This window comes from Anoplophora glabripennis, unplaced genomic scaffold (genome assembly GCF_000390285.2).
Source record: "Anoplophora glabripennis isolate ALB-LARVAE unplaced genomic scaffold, Agla_2.0 scaffold2, whole genome shotgun sequence".
Classification (NCBI taxonomy): domain Eukaryota; kingdom Metazoa; phylum Arthropoda; class Insecta; order Coleoptera; family Cerambycidae; genus Anoplophora; species Anoplophora glabripennis.
The window spans coordinates 4,357,161-4,384,363 of record NW_019416325.1 but is presented as its reverse complement, the minus strand read 5'-3'; the positions used below and the strand labels follow the sequence as shown (position 1 = coordinate 4,384,363).

Genomic DNA, 27,203 nt, shown 5'->3' with positions numbered 1-27,203 from the left:
CTTTTGAAAATTTCTTGCCACATGTATTTAAAATCTCATGGAAACAAATTTAAATAATAAATATTTTTCTGTGAACAAAATTAGGGTCAGTTAATAAAACTTTTAATAATCGGATATTGGATTTAGTACCTCATAATCACCTGTAAATTCCTATTAATTATTATCGGAATACCTACTTGGAAGTACAGACCTTATGAAGACATTGTCATGTCTGTTCTTAGAAACCGTACCGTGGTTTTTACTGATTTTATGGTAAATAATGATAATCATTAGTAGGAGTATGCAAAGTAAACTTTTTTTACATATATTATTTGATTGCTCCAGTTGTTATGGCAACTCTTTCATAGTTCTTAGCATGTGGCTTTTCAGAACTTCCAAACATTCTCAAATTTGTAATAAATTTGCTCTGCACTGCATTCTGGTTTTACGATCATTAGAAGTTGAGGAAAGGGAGAGGATATAGAAATACACTATTTTGTAATAATAAATAACTATATTTACCACTTTTTATGTCACATTTTAACCTAATATATACATTTAATTTAAAAGATACTAATTAGAAGTTAAATTATAGATGCTATATACACAATTCGTATAAAAAATCAGTTTGTAGGAAAAAAAATTCTAAAATGAGATTTATTTACAACAGGTTTGAAATCACAGATTTTGTTTAAGTTATGGCAGTTCTATCTCTCCATCTAACCCCGTTCTGTGTTTTTCTGCATTCTGTTGCACGATTTCAACTTTTGACGTCCGATCTCCGTTGTCAGTTGTTTAGTGACAGCTTAGAGACTGGCGTTTGTAGGAACCCCTTGAAAACTGCAATAAAAATAACAAACGTATTAGTTACAGGTCTAGGACAGTTTTACTTTGATCATTAACACAACGAATTATAACAGATTTTGAATATTTTTTTAAATTTAATAATCCGGGCGAATTAGACCAAACGCATGCCTGTTACAAAAATCGGGCCTACCTCGAATTTTATGGGCTTTAAATTAGGTAAAAAATGCATAGAATAAAAGTCTAAATTTGCGTATTTGTAGAGGTCGAACGTCATATTGTTTATAACAAAAGAAAAAAATAATAATTGCTCTTTTTTCAGTTTTTCGCTTATATCTCCGAAAATAAGCCTCTAATCGACATGAGGTATGCTTATCGATTTTGTTCCTTATTATAATAAATTATTTATTTTTTTTTCTTTTGTTATAAACAATATGACGCTCGACTTCTACAAATACACAAATTTAGGCTTTTATTCTGTGTATTTTTTACTTAATTTTAAGCCCATAAAATTCGTGGCAGGCCCGATTTTTGAAAAAAAACCTAATTCGCCCGGACTATAAGGCAAAACCGGAATAAATGCTTTCAAAATTAAAGTGATAAAATTTCTATTTTTAAGTTTATTGGAAATAATTGAAAAAATATGCTAACATTTTTGTTTATAGCTACCATTGATCTATATTACCACAAGTTAAACACCCGTATCCTGCAGACACCCTGTACAGTAAAAATAAAGCAAAAATAACGCCTTATATTTCAATCACCAGTCATCTTTTCACTGGAACATACTTTGTCTTACTTACTTAATCCCCACTATATTCACTGTCGGTGTCATCGTCATCTCCATCGCTAAAGAAGGAAAACGTTACTCCCCTCTTTTTCAGTGCTTTACTTATGCCAGTAGGAAGTAAGGGGTCAATCTCGAACGCGGTTAATCCCCCATACGTTTCTATTTCGCTGTCAAGCCCTTCGCATTGTAACAGGAACTGTACTGCTGCCTCGTCTCCTCTTTCAACGGCGTAATGTAAAGCTGTGTACCCCGTGCGTCCCTCTCTGGCATTTATATCCGCACCGTACCATAGCAGTTGCCTCAGCACCTCCACATGCCCCTGTAAAGCAGCGACGTGAACGCAAGTTTCACCTGAATAAAGAAAAAGTGAAATTATTGCGAAGCACAAAAAAAATTACATTTTTTTCTTAAATTAAATAAGGATTATGGGACAGAAGCCGGGAAATTATTGTAATACTAAATTCTTGTGTTTAGACAGAAGTGAGTACACAGTGGCATGATGGATACTGTTACTCCCCGCTAGTCCCCACCACAGTGAGGCCAGAAATTCTTTGCTTGTAGGCGCGTCACACTTGCCTACAATATGCTACAGTTCCCCCTCCACGCGAGGCGGTTAAAATAACGTTATTAGGAGGGAACTGAGGCGGGCTTAAAGCTGCTTATAGTTTCAGTCTTTGAGTTCGCGGTTAATGTACGAGTCGCATAGTACGCGGATAGTGTCTGAGTGTGAGGGATAGTACAAAGGCTTTAAGGATAAGGACAAGGCAGGTATTAATTTAAAGTAAATATATATATAATATATAATCGAAGAAAAATTTAAAAAAAACAGAAATATTATACAAGGAATTTAAAATGGTATTTTCGGAAACATACAAATTGTTTTGCCCAGTTTTAACAATTCCTGCAGCAAGTGTCTCGGTAGAAAGAAACTTTTTGTCTTAAGCGCATTATTACTATTATTATTATTATTATTAATAATATTTTAAAATATTTTGTTAAAAGTATAGGCAAACTATGTAATCTCTTAATACGGAACTTACATTCCCATAGGCCCATGATCTGGGGCTTACAGATTTGTGTTACAAAGTCACTAGAAGATTTTTCTCTGTGTTGCTAAACAGAGAAAACGTAACAGTACAGTGATCGTGAATTTTTCCGGTCAAAATCGTTCAAATAACAAGCCACGGGGTTATGGGGTTATTAGGTTATAGGCTTATCGGGTTATGGTGCAACGAGATAATGAATTCCAACTTTTTCCAATCACTGACTACTCGAGTCGGTTTGAAATCTCGAAAACCTCTTTCCAGAGGAGTTTCTTAAGTTTAAATGTAAACGTTTTGTTTTCGGAAGTTATAGACAGATTGTTCAAGAGTAGCAGTGTCAAGGTTGGTGTTTGAAAGTTGGAAACATGCCGCTTTCCTCGACTCAAGGCTTCGTCTATAGATGACTGAGCGTTGGAATGAATGTCTGCTGGGTTGAAAGAGAAAAGTGAAAAAGCAGCATGAGTCACAAGAAGAGACGCTTTCATAGTCAACCTTAGGACATGGTCAAATGTAAGAAGAGGATGCAATAGTCTAAGAAAGAGACTCATTGTAGATCTTGACTGTTCATTGTCCCTTTTTTATCGAATGTGACATTAAAGCTTGTAATTTTGTGTGAACACCGCCTTACCTAAATAATTCCATTGGTCCAAGTTGCAACACTGATATTTGTACCCTTTGCTGTTGAACGCGAGGGTGTCTTTTTCTTGTTTCTTCACCGGGTCAGCGATGGCTTTGACGCTCTTGACGTCTCCCAGTCTAGCAGCGACATGTAGAGGCGAATCGCCTTGTAGGTCCCTCGGACACGGCCGTGCTCCAGCCACCACGAGCCACCGAGCTACCCTCCATTGAGCAGTTTTAACGGCAAGATGTAACGGGGTCTGCGCGTCATCGTTCGGCGTGTCTAGGAGTCTGGGGTGTGGAACGGCCCTTATTAGCGCTAAGGCAACGTCCACGAATCCTTCTGCTATTGCGATGTGGAGGTACCTAAAATATTGATTGGAGGGGTTAGAAGCAAGAAGAATTCAATTTTAGAAATCGTTAATATGAGAAGATAAACATAAAAATGAGTTGTAGGTCCGGTCAATATATTGGGTGTTTCTAAAATATAATCCAGTCCGAAATCGCATTTCAAGAATTATTTATATTTAGCTACGAATTAAGAGGATGATTTGCATTGACGCAGAAAATTATTTTATAAGTACAGGGTGATTCACAACTTATCCAAAAAAATTTGGGAATAGATGCGGCATGAGAAATGGAGTCAATATCGTAAAAAAAAATTGTAAAATCCTTATAGTTTCCGAGAAAAAAATTATTGAAGTTGTAGTACTTTCAACCATTATATAGCTGGACAACTGTAGTGTCATTCGTAATACGCGTGGAGAGCCACGATTTTACAGTCGTCGTTGCCATAGTGTTTACAATATTTTTTTTAGTAGTTAGTGTAAAGGAAGGTTCAGTTGGATTTTTTAAGTTTTACTCGAAAATCAGGCTTTTTTCGAAAAACATAAGAGAGTAGTAATTTGTAGAAAATTGAAATGCGAATCCGATAATGTCATGATTGTTACCGTAAATCAATGGGATACTATTTTATTTAGAAAAATATGCCACTGATACCCTGTACCTCCGCCACTGGAGCATGTAAATTTTAGGAAAAGCCCTCAGATTTTGGGCAATGTTTACATAAATACATGTGCCCAATTTCAAATTATTTCAAGTACTAATTTTTAAATTATTTTAAAAAATTAAAAATATTTTTAACGAAGCCTCCTAGATAAGAACTTTACAGGAAAGACTCCCGTTAAAATTCACCAAAGAATACGAGATTTCAATTTTTGGTAACCATTTGTGAATCACCCTGTATATATACTTCACAGGGTGTCTAAAAATGGGTAACCGGTTCCTTTATAATCAAACAGACTGTATGTAACTCGTCTGCAAAGTACTTTTCGGTTCGCTCATGGGGTCAAAGCACACATTTGCTGCATGATTAATTATTTCCTTGATTCGACCGTATCATAAACCGATCAAATGTGCCATGCATTATTTTATTGCAATAAAACCCGTGACGCACAAACGTTTTAAGAAACAGTTAAATAATATATTAATATCTAATTCCTTAAAAACATTTGCATAAACACGAGATGTCCCATTTTATTTTGGAAGGAAGTTTGTCAAGTCAAATGTTATCACTTTATTTAATTTTAATTTTACGTCTGTTTCTGTTTCTTTGAAAGGTTACATTTAGATAATTATTAATTAGAGGCTGTTGAGGTTTTTTATTTTTAATTTATTTTACTAGTGTGTCATTTTTACTCAAAATTAGTTCAAATTTTCATTAATTTAACAAAATGCAATAGCTCTGTCCAGCGCCGGATTAAGCCTCGGTGGGGCCTGGGGCTTGAAGGGAAGGGGCCCTCTTAAACTTCCTTTATGAGGAAGCAAAAGTCCTTTTAAGTTAATTAATTTAGTATGCTATTTCCTTAATATTAAATTTTATATGTAATACAACATACATTTCGAATGAAAATGATTTGTTAAGGTAAAAAATAGCATTAGAAATTGTCATTAAGTATTTTATTACCGTTCATTAGTCTGTTTTTTTTTTATTTTTCCAATAGCATATGGGGCCCCCGGAGCCTGTGGGGCCCGGGGCTATAGCCCCCGCTAGCCCCCTGGATAATCCGGCGCTGGCTCTGTCATTGTACGAAATACAAAATAAACTTCAAAATACAAATAGAAGGGATCAAATACATTGTATTTTAAATGCCATGTACGAATTGTTAGAAAATTGAAAAATATGCTACCTAGCTTAGTTACTTAAGAGCTTTTGGAAAACGGTAAGCTTTCACTGAAAAATGTCATCAATGCTGGGGACGAGGTTAAGTGTACGATCAAAGGAACTTTTAGTTCAAAAATATTTTTTAGTTTTGGTTTTACCGACAGGTTTTTTAAAAGTTATAAGGGTTGCCACGTCTGATTTGTATTTATTTTTATTTTTGAAAGAATCAAGTGAGACAGACAGATGAGTAGGGGGGATCCCTCACGTCCAAACCATGTTTTTTGCCATTTTCGGATTCAGAAAATTTTACTAAAGATAGGTATAGTCCAATTAAGTGGGCCTTCAAATCGCAATTCGGTCAACTTGCCTGAATTTTTGATATAAGTTAGTTTGAGGTGTATAATAATAATAAGTGACAGTAATTTTTTTTAACCCCCGGCTAAGGGTCAAAAAAGATAAAATCAAGGAGTTTTTCAAGATAACTTAAAAGTAGTAAGAGCTAGACAAAAAAGTTTCTTACAAAAGTTATAGAGCATAAAATTCTACATAATAATGTTCTATTGACTTTTTCTTGTACTATTAAAATTAAAAGAGTTAGGGTGGCTAGAAGTTAAGGGGTGATTTCAGAAATTTAAAAAATCATAAGTAGAAAAATGGATGAATTTTATAATTTTTTTTTCAATCTACCCTAAAAAATGTACTTTCTTTTCAGAGATATATATATTTTTTAATTTTTAATAAAAAAGTTATAACAATTTCAATTTCTCTGAAAAGATAGTTCATTTTTTAGAGTAAATTGAAAAAATAAATAAAATTCATTAATTTTTCTGCTTGTTACGATTTTTTATTAAAAATTAAAAAAATATCTATTTCTCTGAAAAGAAAGTTTACATTTTTTAGAGTAGATTGAAAAAAATATATAAATCATTAATTTTTCTGCTTGTTACGATTTTTTATTAAAAATTAAAAAAATATCTATTTCTCTGAAAAGAAAGTTTACATTTTTTAGAGTAGATTGAAAAAAAATTATAAAATCATTAATTTTGCTGCTTGTTATGATTTTTTAAATTTCTGAAATCATCCCTTAACTTCTAGCCACCATTATATCAATAGTCAATACACCAGTCAATACACCATTTTTATGTAGAATTTTATGCTTTACAACTTTTATCAGAATTTTTTTTTTCTACCACTTATCCCTTTTGACTTATCTTGAAAACCCCCTTTATTTTATCTTTTTTCGCCCCCGACTGTCGATTGAAAAAAAATTACTGTCACTTATTGTTATTATATAAGTACCTCAAATTAACTCTAACTATTAACTAAAAAATTCAGGTAAGTTGACCAAATTTCGATTTAATGGCCCATTTAATTGGACTAGTTGAATGGTCAGTTTGCATTTTTTTAATTTTTTGGGGAAGTTTAGGGTGTGAGGGGGAATCCATACGTCAGAAATTTTTTTATCATTTTCGGATTCAGCGGAAAATTTTATTAAAAATAGGTCACATCTGTCAGCCTCTAATCTATTGTAACTTGGGTTGTTAAAAATACATTTTATTGTTATAATTTTATAATTTGTTTTGGCACCATACAAAATTCTATTTCCTAATCTTATTGATATGATTTAATAGAGAATTACAAGACCTTTCAAAAGAGCTGTCGCATAATCCACATTTGTATTTAAAAAAACGTCGGTGACGTCATCAGTTTACACAGATGACGTCATATGTACAACAAATATCTCGCCTAAAGCAATTTTAAGAATAAAAGTTGACCTGCTTCAGAATTTTTGTCCAAAGTCACCGATTTGGGAAATAATTAATGTATTCCTTTCATTTGTACCATACTCTATGGTATGCTCCTTAAAAAAAAAACTGACTATCGACCTCCGCGCTTTGACACATCACCCTCTATATTTACAAATAATTTAAAGACATTTGTTATATCTTCAATAATAACAGTTAGTGCCACATTAATGAACCACGATGTGAGAGAGAGAAAAATTAAGGTCATATTTACCGCTGTCTCTTAATAAATGAATAACCCGTATGAATAAAAAACTATAAACTTGGGAAAACGTGTGACAAATTTATATCCTCGACGGCAAAATTCCAACGGGGCGCCTTTATGTGATAAAATGCCGATAACCGCGATGATAACAAACAATTCAGGCGCCAACGAATTACGATAATCATTGGGAAAACTATGAGAATCCGGGAGATTTCCACGCCACAACCTACGTGCCGGTAGGAGAGGGTTACCAGGAAATATCAAGTAGGTATTTAGGATAATTTTAAGGTTAAGGAATTTTTAATATGGGATTTGGGAAAACCAGATTGTCGGCAACAACCTAATTGCAGACAGGATTATAGGAAAAACCGACCATTTACCTTGTAAAGCTATTCTTTCTTGGATGCATTACCAGTTATTTACCTCAGCAATGTTTACAACTGGGTTTTTAGCGGCACGTTTGCATACAAGGTGGCCCGATGTTGTGTCGACAGACAGAATATCGAAAAAACTTTGTTATATCTCACCCACAAAAAAAAATAACCATAATTAATTTCATGCATGTATACACTGATGAAAAATATTGCTTAAAACTAGTAGGAAACTTCAGGTTTTCTGTGTGATATGTTTTAAACATATTATTTTTCAAAACTTTGTTGGTGTGTCCAACCATTCCAAAATTTTCAAAATACTAGTTTTCCAGCGCCTATCCAAGGGTTTTACAAATATATTTATTGGAGAAAACTAAACACTTAACGTTAAACATGTAAATATAATATTAATAAATTGGAGAGAATCATGTAATTCCAAACATCTTCTTCTGGAAAACTCCCTTTAAATATTACCACACAGCATCAACCATTACTGTGCATGCATATCGTGAGGAGTGAATATGCATTATTATGGACGAAATGGATAATTCATTATGCAAATTACTCGGTTATAAAAATTTGTTAGTCGTAGTTATGTTTAATTTAAAATTCTGTCACCAGTAATTTTATAATCACTTTATACTGTGATTCATATCATTTAATAAAAATTTTTATGTGGGAAACTCCCAAATTCCACCAGTAATAAATGCATACGAAATCCTGTTTTTTTTTTGTGCATTGATTTGTATTTAGACGAACTATAAAAATATAATAATTGCTGATTTCCAATTAACCAACATGTCATAAAATATCTTAAAAACAACAAAGTAACAAAATAATCATCTTCATGTACTGTGATGTATTAGGAATTTCCCATGTAATCAGAAAGAAATTGTTATTATTCTGGCCTACATATATTTTTCCCCACAAGATTTTTTATAGTAAATAAATAAAAAAGAAATAAAAAGTACATTTAATTGTAAAGGTAATACCAACTAAATATGTTTTTCAAGAAATAGTATAATTTGATTTGAAAAAATGGTTTATTAACTCCGAAGAAATCTTAATTCGCCAATAAAAAAAGGAAGGGACTTAATTGGGTCTAATAAATTGTATTTCTCTCAATTAAATCCTTTTCTCGGTGTATATATAATTGTTTTGTTTGAATTAGTTTAAAAACTCATAGAAAGCCGTGAAATTGGAATAGAAACAAAAATTACTTGGCAAAAATATTACTTACGTATCGCCATCATCATCCTGCTGGTAAAATATCTTCCAGGATATATCAGGAGCTTTCGCAACATGTTCTTGTGGTTCTAACTTGGACCTTTCACAAAATTCAACGGAACTTTCTCTATCGCTTAAATCATTGATGCTCATATTGGAAAAACTTTCGAAAATACAACTGTCGAGATCCGCGCTTATTGAATCTCCTCCTTTTTCCCTCGCAGTTCCTGAATCAGCTGCATTTTCTGATGTTGGTTGCATCTGTTCGGTCACGATTTCCTCAGACACCAGTAAGTTTTCGTTTGAAATAAAGCCACTGTCTCTGGAACTCTCATTCAAACCGCATTTGGGACCGTCAGTTGTTTTTCCGGGTGCATCTGGAAAATTGGAATTTTCAATTTGTGAACGACTATATTTGTTACAAAATGCCGTAAATTGTATGTGCAACGAGAACAAGCAGATACAAGAGAGAAAGATTGAGAATATCTCTAGAAATTGGATAAACTTAAATTTCTGAAAATTGATTAACGAACCAAGAAATAATTCGTAAAAAAATATTTACTTAGAATACGAAATAAACCGAAAATATATTTAAAAACACTCACCAGCATTCTTAGATTTCAAATGTTCAGAATTGATATCCGCTTGTTTATACATGTTTGCAACTAGCACTATTTTAAGACAGAACGGATAATATTTATCAGTCCAACTCACACGCACCAAGCTGTACACGCTACTAACAAATACACACTGACGTAGTTATAGATTAGTAAGTATTTATAACTACTTCTGGTTTCAGTCACTTCTGAACCAATCAACTGTGAGTGGGTGGAGCTTCGAGTTGACTGTTTTACGAATTTTTCCTGTTGTTTTGCCATCTCTTAGCGAGTAGCCAAAGTTCGGAAAGTTTATTTCTTTAATTTTTGTAGTCATTTAAAGTTAATATTATGGCGTTTCATATAATTTATTTACAAACCTTGTCAATATTACTGCGATTTCTCAATTAGATCGTATCAACAGCAGTATATTAATGTTCGTTGTATGGAAATTGACAAGCTGATCCGTCAAACCGTTTTTCTCTTTTTTTTGCCAGGTATTTCTTTTGATTGCTCGGTAATCGTAACTCAAAAAAAATGTTTGTCACAATATCTTGAAACTAGAGACTTAAAGCTTCAAATTGCTATTTTTTTTATCTCGATAGGACCATTTTTCACTTTCAAAAATCACTAAAAAATTTATTTGTTCCCTTAATTTCTTCCAGTACTTTATTAAAACTGAAATCTAATTAAACCACAATGCAGAATAGCGGTCTCGTGTCTTGAATTCATTAAATACGAAATTATGTATCCTCCAAATTTATTGCCCGTAGTTTCCGGACACCCTGTGTATTTAATGGTGGAGCATACATTCTACCACTAAAATTTCATTGAATTTTAAAAATATTCGCGCCATTATGCAAGTTTCATTTTTCTAATTTCCCAAAATTAATTACATAGTATTAAAACTAGTCCTTATTATTTTACTTGTGTTGAAGCATTGCACCCCTCGTGTAACCCTCTTACAACCCCTGAGAAATGAGATTTTAGGATTAATCTAAACGTAATTTCTAAACTGCAAGATAACCAGAACTGCAATTAACACATTTTAATCTGTTAGATAAATACGATTTGACCCAAATAAGCAAATTTGCGTTTACGGCTATAAACACTTTCAAGGTTTACTTACTGCCACCAGTGCTACCAACCCACCTCGAGTAATATTCCGAGCAAATGCACTTGTGTGCAAAAATCAATCAATATGGTGTTTTTGAGACGTCGTACAGTGCATTCTATTTTCCATGTCATGTTAGGGCATCTTGATTATTATTAAAGATAGAAAGATCCAAATTTTGATAAAAAAAACATAAAAACCCACCATAGAAATGAGATAGAGACTTTGGGTAATCCTGTACTGGAATTTTTTAATAACTGTAACAGTTTTTGACTTACAAATCAAAGTTATATTTTTTTACGAAATCTATAGTTGGCCATGATCTAGTTAAAATGAGAGTAGATATTCTGTGTTTTCCAGCAATGTAAAGTTTGGCATACGTATCTCAAAAAGTAAAAAAAATTATTACTTCAAAATGAATGGTCATGGCTAAAAAACAAATGTAGAAAGTAATGATATTGAATACATTTATTCTTTACCTTTAAATGAGATATTTAGCTAAATCACATGAATTAAAAAAAAAATGTCCTTAAAACTCCGTCAAATGAAATCATGTTTTTTAATACCAGAAATGATAGGAAAAATATTTCACTGCTGATATTGTAAGAAAAGTAATAATAACTCATTATACAGGATGTTAAAAACAAAGTCAAAATTAAAAAAACAAAACTTTTAAATTCGGTCATTGAAAAAAAAGTTCAGTACAATTTTAGTGGTAAGTCATCCCCAATGAACACCTTGTAGTGCTTCAATTAACTTTAAATCATAGTCAAAGAAGACCAGTAATAAACCTAAATCATGTACCAAATTTGGTTCTTCTGCGGTAAAGTGTTGCAGAGATATTAATGTTTTTCGGAATTTAGGGTCCCATTTTGAGGACTAATTCATAAGATTGATTTTGGGTTTTTTAAACTAATTTATTTTTGGTAAAAAAAAATAATCAAATGTTATTATAACCAAATTTTTATTTTATCAGAAACGATAAGATATTGTTTTCTCAAGTGTCCAGCAACTTTTCCAAAAGAAAAAAGAAAAAAATTGTGAAACATTTTTTGAAAATTTTTTGAATTTTTTATTTTTTCTTAAATTTAAACGATATCTAATATAAAACTGTGGGAAAAATCGAGAAAAATAATTTTTTACTTTAATAATGATTACGTAATGTTTAATTATTCCTAAAACTTTGATCATTTGGAAAAGAAAAACGGTTGGATGGATGAACTTGTCAATTGACAGGCTTATTGTGGGTACATTCAGCTGAAAAAAATTTTCTCAGCATTAGTCTTTTCATCAATATTTGTAAATTAGTGGTTGATTTTCTAAAAAACCGTAAAAAGCCATTTTTTCGTACTTATTTCAAATTAATACCAAGGATGAAAAAAAATTTCTTCGAAAACCCTGATAGGTCCTTGTAGAGAATTTATTGAAGTTTTCAGAACCGCTCTCGAATTTACAGGGAAATATTTTGTTGAGATATCGATGATTAAAGACAAAAATGTCATGGAAACCTTTTTTTCTTGAGTATGTGGACAGTCCAAAAAAAAATTTGAAAGTAATTATAGCCCAAAACAATTATTGTTCGTCAAAAGATCTTGAAACTAAATAGTTAAAGCTTCAAAACAGTTTTTTTTATCTCGGTATCGAAAAACACTGCCATTGCTACAACGGTATAGTTATTCAAAAGAAGAGGACTGAAAATACCCAAAAATTTCCAACAAAAAATTCGCAGAACCTTTATATTTGAAATGAATTAAAAGTAAACTATTTCTACAATTTTATTTTGCATATTTTGGAAATAAATGTAAACATGTACTGATATACAGCTCTTTGACACTGTCTTTTCAAAATGCCATTTTTTTCTAAAAGTTTAATTTTATGTCTTTAATTTTGTTTAATTTTAATTTTAATTTTAATTGATGAAGCAATGTTAAGTGGAATGTGAAAACAAAACAGCATCAATCCAATAGTCATAGTTGCTTTTGTAATTGAAAATGTTTTGTCTTCAGCTTCTGTCAAAAACTTTATGACATCTTGTTTAGTTTAGTTTAAATTTTTGTTTGTCCCATTCTACCTTATTTACGTTTCAAAAATGCAGCAGGGTCTTTAAATAAATAAACAAAGCATTCCAGTAAAACCCTCTCATGTGTTATTTTCCTCGTACCTCTACATAGATTTCGTGGTTTTCCTGGTAGAAGAAAAACCACAACATTTTCAGTATTTCCCTGTATATCGGAGTGCAAATGAACTATTATCTAAGTCACTTCTTTCATCAAATTATGACGTATTATCACTAATTCAACAATAAATATACACAGAGGCGCTACTTTGATACTTTAGATGGTTGTCAACAAAGCAAGGAGTCGGCTTGCTATTTCCAAGTGATGCGAAATTAATTAAAAAATGTCAATGTCATCTCATTGCAAATATTCAAATTTAAATTTAGAGGTTAATTGATGCCAGCAAATAAAGTTATCTACAGGGTGTACATATATTTGACAATATTTACGAATATATTAATTGTTTTAAAATCCGTACCTTTACATTAAATGTACAGCTTGACCAAACTTATCGTGTCTCCGAGAGGCGCAGATCAAGAAGAGAGTCCGTAGAATGAGTGACAAAGACAGGAGACCTTAATAGCAGGGCAGGTAACTTCCCTGCAGAAATTTTACTTAGGTCAGGTAAATATAGTTATTTAAGGATGGTTTTATATTATGTATTTAAATACATGAGCAAATTACTTGTATTCGATCGTATTTATCCCTATTTTATTGTAAATTTATCTATAATTGATTCTATTCAATGACCATGGACAATATAATTTGTTTATTAACAGGTAATATTATATTTATAATCTAAAATTACAAATTGGTACAAAATTCTAAAAATTGATAGTCCTAGGTATAAATTATCGAAAAATAATATTGTGCTGATATACAGGGTGCCCCGGTACATGATACAAAAAAGTCGAGTACAAATAGATTAGGTCAAAATAATATCAGTTCTTCATGTAAATTTTTTTCATACGGGCCTTCGTTAACAAGTTACGGGCCCTCAATGGTGAAAATTAAATAGTTGTTTTTATTTACAGTCTCTAAACTATTAGCGTACGACTTGTTTTTGATATTATAAGTGAAACTTCATTATGCCCAGAACGCCAGGGACGGACTATGCCCAATGGTTAACAACCCAGAATTTTTGCATAGAAGGCGATCGCAATCTGCCTATATCAAAAATAAGTAAAAATATTTGTGATTTTATGTCACAGTACACATCGAGCGGCGCCTCCACCATTTTTTGTTTTTAATTTAAGTCGCCAATATTTCCTAAACTGTTAGTTTTACCGAGTTGAACCAAGAGGGTATTATCGTTGGCAAATTCTTCAGGGAACTTATTTTTGATACAGGCAGATTGTGATCGTCATCTATACAAAAATTCTGGGTTGTTAACCATTAGGCATAGTCCGTCCCTGGCGTTCTGGGCATAATGAAGTTTCACTTATAATATCAAAAACAAGTCGTACGCTAATAGTTTAGAGACTGTAAATAAAAATAACTATTTAATTTTCACCATTGAGGGCCCGTAACTTGTTAACGAAGGTCCGTATGAAAAATATTTATATGAAGAACTGATATTAGTTTGACCTCATCGGGAAACCCTGTATATATACAATAATTGTAATTTTGATTCGTTCGAATCATTTTTGTGATGAACAACATAGAAAATACGGTTTTCGAACCGATTGTCTAAGATTCTAGGTATTCAGATTGACCTTTCGTCATAAATCCGCCATCTTGGATTCGCCATTTTGATATTTGGTATATCTCCATGGCAATTGTGATTGCCAACCCTTACTACAATTTACAATAGTTATTTTCGACATGACTAAACATGTGTAATGACATCCAGAGTAAAATTTTTGATCCAACGTTCTCATTTTTAGGGATTTCAGGCGCCATATTGAAACTGCCATGTTGAATTTCCCAAACGCGCATACAGCTTTCAAAAGTACAGATTCTAAGCTCTAGATAAATATAATTGATATTAAAATAATAATTCTTTGTATTATTTTTCATTTTCACTGTCGTCAGTATCAAAACTGAAAATGTTATCTTCACCATCATCTCGAAGTTTTATAATAATTTATTTGACAGGTAGCCAGGTCGAACACAGGTTCTAAAGTCATTAATTTTTTCTTATTTTAAACTAACTATAAAAAATTCAAAGAAACCCGTATCCTGACGTGTATTTATGACACAATTAAATTATTTCAAACAATACATGAGTATCGAATAATTTCTGAACAGTCTTTATTTTCGCCAAGATCACTCAAGTCGAGAAACATCGAAATAATTTTTTCGCGTCGCCGTTTTTGAAAAGAAAAACAACCGCATTGAATGAAATGAAATGTTCAGCATTAATTGGTGAAATCGGATTAAAAAAGCACGTTCAATGGAAAACAAGGTGTTTAATTACACGAAGTGCACGCCCTAGAGCCAGACGTATAAGAGCCGGAAGTGACAGAAGCCAGAGAAGGAAGTCGGTTTTATTTGAAGGCTGAACCCAACAGGCGAAAATCGTTCCTATCCGTTCTACTTATATTGCAATGCAGACCCGACGTTTAGCCTAAGATTGTAGAAAATTGCGCTATAATCTCAGAAATAGTGTCCTCGTCTTATCCGTACAACCAAACTTCGCTTATTATCCGTCATTATGTCTAACATTTTGCGCTTCATATTTTTCTCCTAATTACGCGATCAGATACTAAAAGAGGCATTTAATTTTGAACATACTGTTTCTATCACATACTACAAATATTTAAGTCTTTGAAAGATACATAGTGAGGCTATAAACAATGTTCAAAAAACGTTTTTTTCGCCTTTCTTCAAAGAGTTCTGAATCCACACTATAAATACACTTTTGTATATACAGGATGTGGCGTGTATAATCTATAAACATTAAACTACAGCTTCCTAACGACAATTGTAATAGAAAAATATTTTCTCTGGAACGGTTGGAGTTACATCGGGTGACCGAGGTGGCCATGGTACAGGACTAAAGCATCCAATCCATCGCTGTGGAAACATTTCATTCAAAAGTGTCGTTACTTCTCAAGTACTGTGTGGAGCCCCATCTAGATGATAGGAGTGCAACAGCTGGCGCCTTAAGATGCGATGTACGGTATGAGATGAGATTCCTACTTGCTGTGCGAGTCGTCGAGTACTAATTGTGGGGTCTTCGTCAAGATTTTCCAACACTTCATCTTCAACATTAAGGTTCACTTGCCATGTTCTTCTTTTCGAGGAATAACACTTCCCGTATCTCGCAGCCGCTGAACGCAATGTAGGACTCTATTTGCACATGGGGGTTACGTTGTGATCATCGTTCCCGGTACAACCTAGTCGCCGCGAGCGCATTTTCTCTGGCTGCACCATACACTAACACCATATCGACACTTTCGGAAATAGTAAATGCACTGTTTTCTCGGTTCATTGTAAAACTAGTTTGTGCACAAACTAAAAAATTAAGCAAAGTAAGAAATAAGAATCTCGTTTTTAATCTAATCGGCACGCTATTCTTATTTTTTACTTCTTTATAAAAATTACACTGCCACTATCGTGGAATTACAAAATAAAAACTTTTGTCTGGAATCTTTCACTTTTGATGGTTCGCTGGACTATCCTTAATCCATATCAAATATCCACAAAAATATAGTAATTTTTTTCAAAGCATTCTTATCTTCTGCAAAGTTTCCATTGTTACACTTTTGCATCAAAAACTTATGCAACCCCTCTTCTCCCTGAAATTAAAGACTAACCTTTAATACGCGGAGTGTAAAAAAAATATGAGCAAGTCCCATCAATGACACGAATAGCAATTAGCGTGAAAAGAAACCGACAGGCGAAATGGCGCATTTAAGCGTCCGTTGCGGGGTACGGGAGTAAGCCAGCAGAAAGCTAACCGGTATACGCACAATTCTTGTTTATTTTATTAACGCCAGTCCATTCATCGTGAGGCTAGACAGATACAGGGCTTAATAAAAGAGTGGGCAAGTACCGTAAAAGAATAAAACGTCACCAAGAGGAAAAACGGGCAGCGGCAATTTGAAACATATTGCATCAGAGCGTCGACCGCATATGGACAGTATTAGAGAAACAATTTGGGGCCGCGATCTGGAGAACTATGGAGCGTTTAAAATAAGCTTTAAAATGACACGTAATTCCCTTAAATTAAATCCTAGTGCGGGTCCAATGGAGCGGTGTTGTCGGAAATTATTTTTTTGTGGCACACTCGTAAAAAAATCAAACATTGATTAAAACTGGGAATTTGATATTTTATACAGGGTTGGGTAAAGTATTGACAAACGCAAACAAATGATGCCGAGGTCGGTTAAGCTCTATAACGTCAGGTTCGAGGCCATTTGAAGGTCAAACTAAGGTGGTTGAAAAAATTCATACATAGGTTTCTTGGGTCGTTGAGTGTGAATCCGATGTCGGTTGACCTCCATCACCTCATATTCAAGGTCGTTTGAAGGTTAAAGTAAGAATTGGAAAAAATTTTTACTAATGCTAACCTGCCTACTTTTGTCTGTTTATCTGTCTGTCTTTCTACCTGCACACCTGTTTGTTTGCTCGTTAGTCCGCCTTTATTTTCTCAAAAGTACGGCGCCCAACAAAATTAAGTTTACTGTAAAAGAGGCTCAATCATTGCGGACTATTTTTTATATTAAAGTAAAAGTATTAAACTACAACATGTGTAAATTTCAGACATTAATATTAATAGTTGAAGTCGTAGCGACTTTTTGAAAAAAAAAATCTCGGCTTCTGTTGGTCGTAGGACAACGTAATGTATTTATTACAGTTTTTATGTACGAATGTACAAAGGACATTAAAAACAATATTACAAAAGGTTCTTTTATTTCAATATAATAACCAAACACTTAATGTTTTCTGAAAACAAATATATAGTTTCTTAGATAGATAACAATATAACTGCTCTGAACTGAAACTCCCTGTATACTGCGAAGTAACAAAAACTTATGATTAAAGTTCTCTGTATCCGAAAAAGAAAAACGTACAAGTTTAACAATATTAATTTCCAGTACAATACAATACGGATGTTTTGAATTTAGAATTAATAATTAAAAACTGCTATAAATATAATTTTTACACAAATGGAGTGTGATATTAAATCAGAACCTAATCAAACTATTCTGTTAAAAAGATTATTCGATGAGATTATTTGTATAAAAAAATTGATAGCGACGATTGAATTAACAAACCTCACTGATAAGGATAGTTTATTTAGTTTACTTTGTATATAAATAATGTGAAATAAGCGTACTGGATGAAAAACGAGGAAAAAGATAAAGAAATTGTCACTAATATACAGACTGTCTACTATAAGAGGACCACTTCTATGGATCCCACGTCAAAAATCTTTAAATATTTTTTGTTGCATTTTTGAGGCCTTAAAAATACAAGAATTGAGGTCCAACTTTTTATTTTAAGAGATAGAGGAAACTTATTTTAGCTAGAGTGAAAAATGATGCGAAGTTGTGATTAAACATGTGGCAAAAGTGGTAATTGGGAAAGCATTGGTCAGTATTATAAAGACGAGGGAATACGAGTTGGGAATCACGTTCGTTTTTGACAGTGACAGATCCATCGCGTACACTGATACGTTACCGATGTAGTTTCGTCTTTCCTTTATCACATAGCGCCTTTGTTGGCGGTATTAAATATTTTATCCACAACCGATGTTTCACCATCTTATTATTGCTGTAGTGCCGTAAATAAATCAAATCACAATTTTTACTACTTCTTAATCTGATAAAATCATTTTGTGTATTCTCTCCATGAACATTTTATTGTGCCGTTCATTTCGCATAATGTTCCGACAATATGTTCAGTCTGGAACATACATACATACGCCTATTTATATCTTTGCTTATGGCGATACGTGTCAGTGCATGTCATAAGCGTACCAGTGAGAAAGACGTGACTATTTTCACATTTTGGTAATTAAATTAAATGAAGACGAGTGCTGGTGGACAACTGATAACATAGCCCTGGTATCTATATGTTTTTGGACTCGCTGAATCCGAATCCGATGACCGTTTGACTCGATTGGAGAATCAATTTCCAACAAAGTAAACCAATGTATCTTAACGTTTTTTATTTTGTGTTATGTGTAAGGCGTGTTTGTCAAATTTTGTTAGTGAAAATTACATCAGCAGGCAGTAAGATTTTCTAGGCTGTTATCTTAAAAATATGTACGGTTCTAATATAGTCCTATTAAAAATTAAAAACAAAAAATGGTGGATGCGCCCCTCGATATGCACTGTGACATAAAATCACAAGTATTTCCTAAACAGTTAATTTTACCGAGTTGAACCAAGAGGGTATTATCGTTAGCAAATTCTTCAGGGAACTTATTTTTGATACAGGCAGATTGCGATCGTCATCTACGCGAAAATTTTGTGTTGTTAACCATTGGGCATAGTCCGTCCCTGGCGTTCTGGGCATAATGTGTTTCAGTTACAACATCAAAAACAACTGAAGTTAACAGTAAATTATATGAAGAATTGATATTATTTTGGACTCATCTATTTGTAGTCGACTTACCGGAACACCCTGTATAATAGAAGAGATAGTAAGACCCCCACAGACCGGGTTGCTTTAATTATACAGGGTGTGGCGTGTACAATCTATAAAAATTAAACTGCAGCTTCCTGATGATATTTATAATAGAAAAGTCAAAAGAGAGAAACTAAATTTGTACAGGACATAGCTAATACAATGCGAAACATCGCCTTAATGTTAAAAATGTTGTCACCGCCGTTTTTGGTTGTGAAAATTCGAAATATTTGGAATTATTCAAATTTCGTGGCTGAAAACATACATAGGTATTGTATTTTTGAAACGAGAGAGTCGCACGAAACTAAATTTGTACAGGACATAGCTAATACAATGCGAAACATCGCCTTAACGTTAAAACTTTTCTATTATAAATTTCGTTAAGAAGCTGTAGTTTAATTTTTATAGGTTATACACGCCACACCCTGTATATGTATTACCAGTTATTTTTGTTTTGACTCTTGACGCAGATCTTGAGACCTAAGTAAATAAGCCACTACAATGGTTTTATACCAAACACTAAACCAATTATTAAATCAAAGCTAAGTCAGGGGACTATCACGATGACATGACATTAACTACCAAAATTACAAAAAATCGTTACAAACTAAACTTATACCAAATTTGCCTGCATTGCTATATATAGGCGTTTTAAATACTTGCAAGACTGATGTAAACAATAAACCACAGTTATAATTTTTTTTGCGGTATCGATCCTATTTTGAATATATCCACAGATTTTAGATAAGTTGATTCGCCCTATATATCAATTCAGGGATTTTTAACTCCAGACATTTTTTATTTATAATGTTGAACGTTTGGTATTTTTAAACTTTATTTTATAATTATTTTCTTTCTTTTAACGTTTTGTAGGGAATTATAACAAAACTTTGTTACTTCGGACTTTTTGTATATAACATATAATATCAAACTTTGTTTCTCAACGCATTGAAAATCAACTACAAAGATATCCAGAACGCATGATTCCTCACAGTTACAAGGTTAATCCTGATTTATGATATGAGAGAGAATCCTTGAAGGACATAGAAAAACATCTTGGAATAGGAAATATATTGCGGCTTTATACACTACCGTGAACGCTTGAACGGCTTTGCGCTACTTGACAACGGAGAAAAATGCTCACATTTCTCATCATCACTCAACTTTATTGTAAACTGTAAGCATGAAATAAACTCTACACGTTACAAGGCAGAGGTACCCCCAGAATCGCCAAAACCCGACTATTCCCATTTGCTTCTCCCTCATCTCTGCCCCTTACATCATTATCATGGAGCTGTTAACACCTTAAATACGAAAGATGGTTTTAGGTTTTATTCCAAACACCCTCTTTTATATATTTACGTAGACATTATAACCCAAAAACAAGTAATTATTTTACAGGCTGGTGCAGAAAATATACCGATTCGAAATTTATCCAAAAAAAACGTTGGCATGTACAAATGCATTCATATAAATGCCACAAATCAAAAAAAGTTGCTAATGCATTTTGCCACAAATGAAAGCAATATCCATTAATTCTGCATTAAAATGATTTTTAACACTCTTTGAAATCCGTCCATGGATTAAAAAAAAACAGACAAATTCGGAAAGTGCAAAATTTTACGTTTAGATAGGTACCTAAGGCTCTGCTTTGGAATGACCTTTAAAGGTTATTTCAAGGGAAAAATATTTTAAATTACGCTCCTGAATGTCTCGTCAGGGCACCCTTTCTGAATCCGAGGTCAAAAATAGAGGTTACTGTTTAAAAAATTAGATTTAACTTTCAAATGACCTTGAAGGTCAAGGTCAAGGTCAAATTGAATCACCATCCGATAACCCCCTTCGAACCCAACAACTTTCGTAGGGATTATTGGTGGCTTCCCTGACGAGATATTCAGGTGTGTAATTTAAAGTATTTTGTCCTCGAAATAACCTATAAAGGTCATTCAAAATAGAACCTTAAGTACCTATGTAAACGTAAAATTTGGCGCTCCTTCCGAATCCGGGGTCAAAAATAGAGATTCCTATTTGAAAAAGTAAAATTGACCTTCAAATGACCTTGAAGGTCAAATCCAAGGTCACTATCCGATATTCCCCTCTGTAAGAGTTATTTTCGGATTGATGGCTTCCCCCTCATCTGATCTGTTGGCCATATCTCCTTAGTATTTGGATAGCCTCCAATCGGAAGGGATAGATGGCCACATAATTTGTTCATCTGTTTATTCATAAATTAACTCCATTCCAAATTTATTGCAGAAAAATACTAACGAAGTATAAAAGAAAACACTCAAAGCGTGGAAATTATACTGAAGAAAATCTGAAGTGAGCAATTGGAACTGGTTGGTCTGTAAAGGGTGCCTCGCAAAATTATGGTATTCCTAGAAAAACGCTTGAAAGAAGATCATCAACCAACACAAAATCAATTTCCAGTTGTAGCTCTATATTAACAGAAGCTCTATGCATAACTACAGTAGATAATACGTCTTCTATTCTTGATTTGACACCTGGAAAACTTTTAGAAGATGAAGACGTACTAAGTAATGTATGGGATATGGAGAATGCTACAATAGCACTCGAGAGAAGGAAGATTGATTGCAATGCATAATGTGCATGATATTGCTCTTCTTTCATCAACATTGTCAAGAATGCGATAAAATCGAGTTTAAAAAGAAAGATAATATGTAGATATTGAATGACAATTTACGTTTCATTAGAAAATTTTTATTTTTACATTTTGTTTGGTTAATACCATTTGTATTTCAAGGCCATCTCTCCCTTATTGCATTGGTTAAGTCACCTAGCGGAATGGGTATAAATGGCTAACTGTATAAATAATAATAGTATAAATAACATACAAAAATACATAGCATTTTTTTGAGATAGCATAATATATTATATATATATAACTCGGTGACGAATTTCTGCCCTGTTTATTTACAAATAAACCTGAAGGAACACGCGGCAACTTGATATTATTTTTATTTACGCTGACTCTGAAGACCAATAACCAAGCATTATTGAAATCGAGGAAACAATTCTCCGAATCCACATATTTGAAACCGATAAGGTTGTGTAATGTCACTTGCCAAAGGAGGTTGTTCTGCAGCATAATAGCGAGTCCTATACAGGGTGTCAACCGGTGACAAGACATTAGACATATTTCTCAACTGAAATAATGGCGTCCACCAAACGCTTCCGGTTATACCGAAAATTGACTTCATTTTAAATTAAACGGCCTGTCTATTTAGTCATATTTATTATCTTGTGACACTTCACGAATAAATACTAAATTTAGAATAAATATTAACGTTTTCCATTCTTTAACAATAAATAATACTCAAACATTCACTGTATGTGTTAAATTGACAACAATAAACTGGTGACAGATTAGATTGTTGTTTTGAAGCTCCACTAAAAATTTCACAGCCATCCTCGCAAGTAATTATGCGATATCCGTTGACTGCACGAAAAACAGTAAATACCTTAAAAATCAGAAGAGATAGGTATAGGGACCCAGTATTCCATTCGAAAGAGAACAAAATGGTTCATCAGGTTGCGTAAAAATATACAGGGTGTTCCATTTAAAAAATTAGCTAAGATGGTTTAAAGTTGACAAAATTTGGCATTAAATTTCTACCACCCTATATGAAATTAAGTCGTTTTGAAATTATGGCAGGAAAGCTTAGAGTTTAAGTTACGTCCCCTATAAATTTTATCGCTTTAACTTTATTATTGTAAAATACACATCTTTTGAATTAGGCAGTGCTTTTTAAATTTTTTTTGAAAACAAATTCAATATATTCAAAAGCGGTTAACTTTAAGAACAGGTAACCTAAAATTTGACGTAGAATCCAAAATTGCAATAATATAACGAAGATGACGTCAACTTCCGGTATAACCGGACGCGTTAGGTGGACGCCATTAGTTTAGTTGAAAAGGGCATGCCCGAAAACACTATTGCCAAAATTTTCAAAATTAAAATCGAAGTAGTCTCTGCAGTATGTCTAATGTCTCGTCACCGTGGGACACCCTGTATAAATATAGTTTAACTTGGTTTATAACTTTTTTACAGGTATAGTTTACAGGTATGTTTTTTTTACAGGTATAGTGATAGTATGCTTATGTGGGAGAAGATTTAATTTGAATAAAGATATTTTCATAAAATGTCGAACAGTGCCGTTCGTCTTTAAGGGTATAACGACCATTATGAAGATATTAAGCTAATTTAAATAACTTCAGAATTTTGTTCTTAAAAGTCTTATCGAATTAATGCAGTACATTTTATACAAGAAGCACAACTAACTGCGTAATAAAATATTTAGTATTCATTGAAAAAAAATTGTCATGCTAATTTACATTGTTTTCCAAGTGGGGTGTTAATTTGCGAAGTTTACGAATCAGAGTTCTTATCGCCACCAATATTCGTTCGCCTAACAAGTTCCGTGAACATTCGGAAATTATATTCAATTCCTTAATATAGATAGTTTAACGAAAAATAAATACACTTTAACGGTAGCAGTGAAAGCGTTCATTTGGAATTGTAGGGGTGAAATGTTTAGAGCGAGGATAATGTAATAAATTTGATAATCAGATTTAAATGCGAAGGGGTGGGATAATGATGGTGTTTTGAATGTTACAGGTGGTTATTCGTTCAAAGAAATCTAATTTACACTTCATTTTTTCTGGAACGTTTTATTGCAGTTACAATTATTAACCTCCAATTTATGTGCAGAAGTCGATCACTATTTTTCTCAGTTGTAAACATTTTGGTTATCGTTTTCGAGCATATACATTCGATGGCATAAAAAAATATGCGATAAAATTTTTAGTTTTTGTGATATGACCACAACTTTTGTTTTGTATATGGAACGCCCTGTATTTTATTTCAAAAACGGAAAGAGTTCAAAATGCATGCCAAAAGTATGTATTATTTTTTGTGTAGATTTGCAGAAAATATAAAATTTAAAAAAATTGTTGCATTGCAAATTGATTACGCATATTTCATATTTTAATGAGTTGAACTACAGTAACCACAAGTTAATGTCTCATAATGATTACGCATTTACTCCTGTTGAAAAAAAATATTTAACGCCACGAGTTCGCGGTAGTTTATAAATTATATAAAATATAATATCCTAAACCAGTCTCAATTTAAATTGAATTTAATAATTCAAAGTACACACATCCGAAACGGTTTTTCAATACTAACAGTAGCATCTCCTTTGGGAAATTTTCTAGGATCCCCCAAGGCCGGTACGCCTCTGTTTCCAATGGAATGTCTCGGGGACTGCACATTTTCTGGAGAAACTTGCTAGCGTTGCTTTAAGCTAAAGACTGCCCTTTAGCGATTTTAAGTACTTATATTTACGGTTCTAATCAACAATACACATACGTGAAATATACTGTATTTAATAAGTACACAGGGTGCTTCAAGCTAAGCGCGGTGTTGTATCTCCGTTATTATCGAAGATACGAAATCGACTCTAACTTATTGCCATTTGAAACAAAATAGGCGCCAAAAGAAGATTGTAATAAAGTTCGATTTATTTTTCTAGTAAAGCCGAGTATGAAAAATCCTTAACAAGCTTTTTTCTTATGAGCGACATATTAAATCGTACGCTGAAAAGGGAGCATTTTTTAAGTTTGTCAATGATATACATGCAATGATATTAATTTATTGCTACAAAGTTTTTACAGATTTCATAAATTCGTAAAAATGAAGTCATGCCTATTCATTACACGACATTGTTTTACTACTTAAATATTTCTTTTGGTTTCCGAGATATCAGGCTGGAATTTTTTAACGCAACATCATATAGAAACAAAAAATTATTGTTAATTATTGTAAATTAATTATGCCGGGTATTTTTTTTTTTTTTATTGATACAAAGGATAAATTCATGGCACATTTAGGATATCCCATTTAAAAAGATATACGTTTGGGATATAATGGAAAATCCGGAAGTTATATAGAAAAGACAAAATTAATCTCTTTACAGAATTAAAAAATACCAGGCTTATAGTTTGAAAGAATGCTTCCATATTCCCTATATACCCAGAAGTATGGATTTACCTGAACAACTCGTCAAGACAGCGAGATATCAGGAAATTACTTCTATAAAAGTTGCTGAGGTCATCGGGGGTCATCACTTGGTGACATTGTATTTGATTTTGAGGATTGTGTTCAAGATCATTTGTTTTTTTCTAAAAAAGGACCCATATTTTTTACCCCGAATTCGGAAAGAGCGGTGTTGGTTAAAGTTTTTTCTTATTTATTGGGTATTTTACCACCTGTGAAAAAGTTAAAAAATCAATGAAAATGAGTGATCACTGAAAAAAGCAGACAAATACAAAATATAAAAAATGCATCACTACATCGCGCACTTTAAAAAGTTGTTAACTTTTCGAAAATATATGTTTTCGTCTTATGAAACTATACTAGGTAAAAATAAATAACTCAGACAATATTTTATGTAAAAGTATTAACTTACATTTAAGAACAGAAATAAACCACAACAAAGTACCACGACATTCGTGTAAATGCTCTTATGCACTATACAAGATACATTTATAGTAAAAATGGTATTAATAATAATTAATTCATAACATTCGAGAAGTTTTATGACGACAAAGTCGAACTAACCGCCATATGCACGTGTAAAAGCATACGACCGCGCAATATACGGAAACTTGTGGTAATACGGAATGTGATAAAAAATCATATATACCTACAATAAATAGCCTCGTGAGAAAAAGTGGAATGCTGATACAAGTCCATATCGTTTTATATTTTTATATTTCATTTTAGGATTCGGTAGGTATTCTAAAATAATATGTCTAAGGATATATGGTGGGGTACAAAGATAAAAGGTCTGCCAAAATTACAGAAAATAATTTTGCCTGCGAAAACATCGACGTCACGGTGGTTCAGATGCACATTTGTGTTTTTCTTATTAGCTGTAAAACAGTCCATTTATTAAATAACAACAAGACCAAAAACAAGAGCTCGAAACTTAAGATTTTAGACGAAAATGAGTCAGAAATCGTAGAATTTCAGTTGCACCTTAGCTCGAAGAAAATTTGTGACGTAGTTACGACTTGGAAAATGTTTACTCTTTGTGATTAATTTATCTGTTGACATCTAGTGATAATCTGAGAACAGAATTAGTAATAAGATAAAAGCAAATCATTAATAAATTGATTTGCTGATTACATTTCAACAAAATCAGTTGTAATACGTATACATATACCGGGTGATATTTTTAACCTGAAAACTTTCAAATATCTTGAGAAATAAACACTACGAAAAAAATATCTACAGGGTGTTTGTAAATAAGTACGAAATATTTTAGGGGGAGTTGCCGAAGTTATTTTATGAAAAAATTTGTTCATATAATCGTCAGTCGAAATATGCTTCATTTCCGAAATACAGTGTTTAAATTTCAATTTTTTATTTATTTTTATTAATTATTTCAGTTTTAAAGATATTGACTCGAAATTTGATGGTTGTACTTTATTTAGAAATATTGACAGCAACCTACTAGATAATGTATCAATAAAAATTAAAAATACACAAGTTGCAATAAAATTTTTTTCCTCAAAAACGGTGCATCCTACGAAAAAAATTGAAGGGACCAATTTCATGTAGAATTGATGGTGGATTTCTAAGTAAATATCAAAACGGGAAAAGGTCAGTAGCATACCATTTTTTTTATTAAAAAAAGGTTGTTGCATTCTCGCACAAACGCCACTGGTGCAAATAGAAATATTCGGATGACCACAAAAAGTGCACATTTATCGCTCCAAATCCTTTTTCAAATTTCGAGTCAATATCTTTAAAACTTAATT

General features: G+C 32.7%; 1 protein-coding gene across 3 annotated transcripts; it reads right to left on the bottom strand.

The window, feature by feature from the left end:
• Positions 1-490: 490 nt before the first annotated feature.
• On the bottom strand, positions 491-25,944 carry LOC108917026 (NF-kappa-B inhibitor cactus). Of its 3 annotated transcripts, XM_018723446.1 has the most exons (6): positions 25,847-25,944; positions 25,429-25,646; positions 9,020-9,383; positions 3,245-3,600; positions 1,587-1,924; positions 491-819 (listed from the first exon to the last, which is right to left on the bottom strand). In XM_018723446.1, exons 3-5 carry the CDS (start codon positions 9,265-9,267, stop codon positions 1,587-1,589), a joined length of 942 nt encoding a protein of 313 aa, XP_018578962.1. In that variant the 5' UTR covers positions 9,268-9,383; positions 25,429-25,646; positions 25,847-25,944; the 3' UTR covers positions 491-819. The 3 variants fall into 3 exon arrangements, with proteins under 3 accessions (XP_018578962.1, XP_018578963.1, XP_018578961.1); XM_018723447.2 differs by lacking the exon at positions 25,429-25,646; XM_018723445.1 differs by lacking the exons at positions 25,429-25,646; positions 25,847-25,944 and adding an exon at positions 9,612-9,775.
• Positions 25,945-27,203: the final 1,259 nt, after the last annotated feature.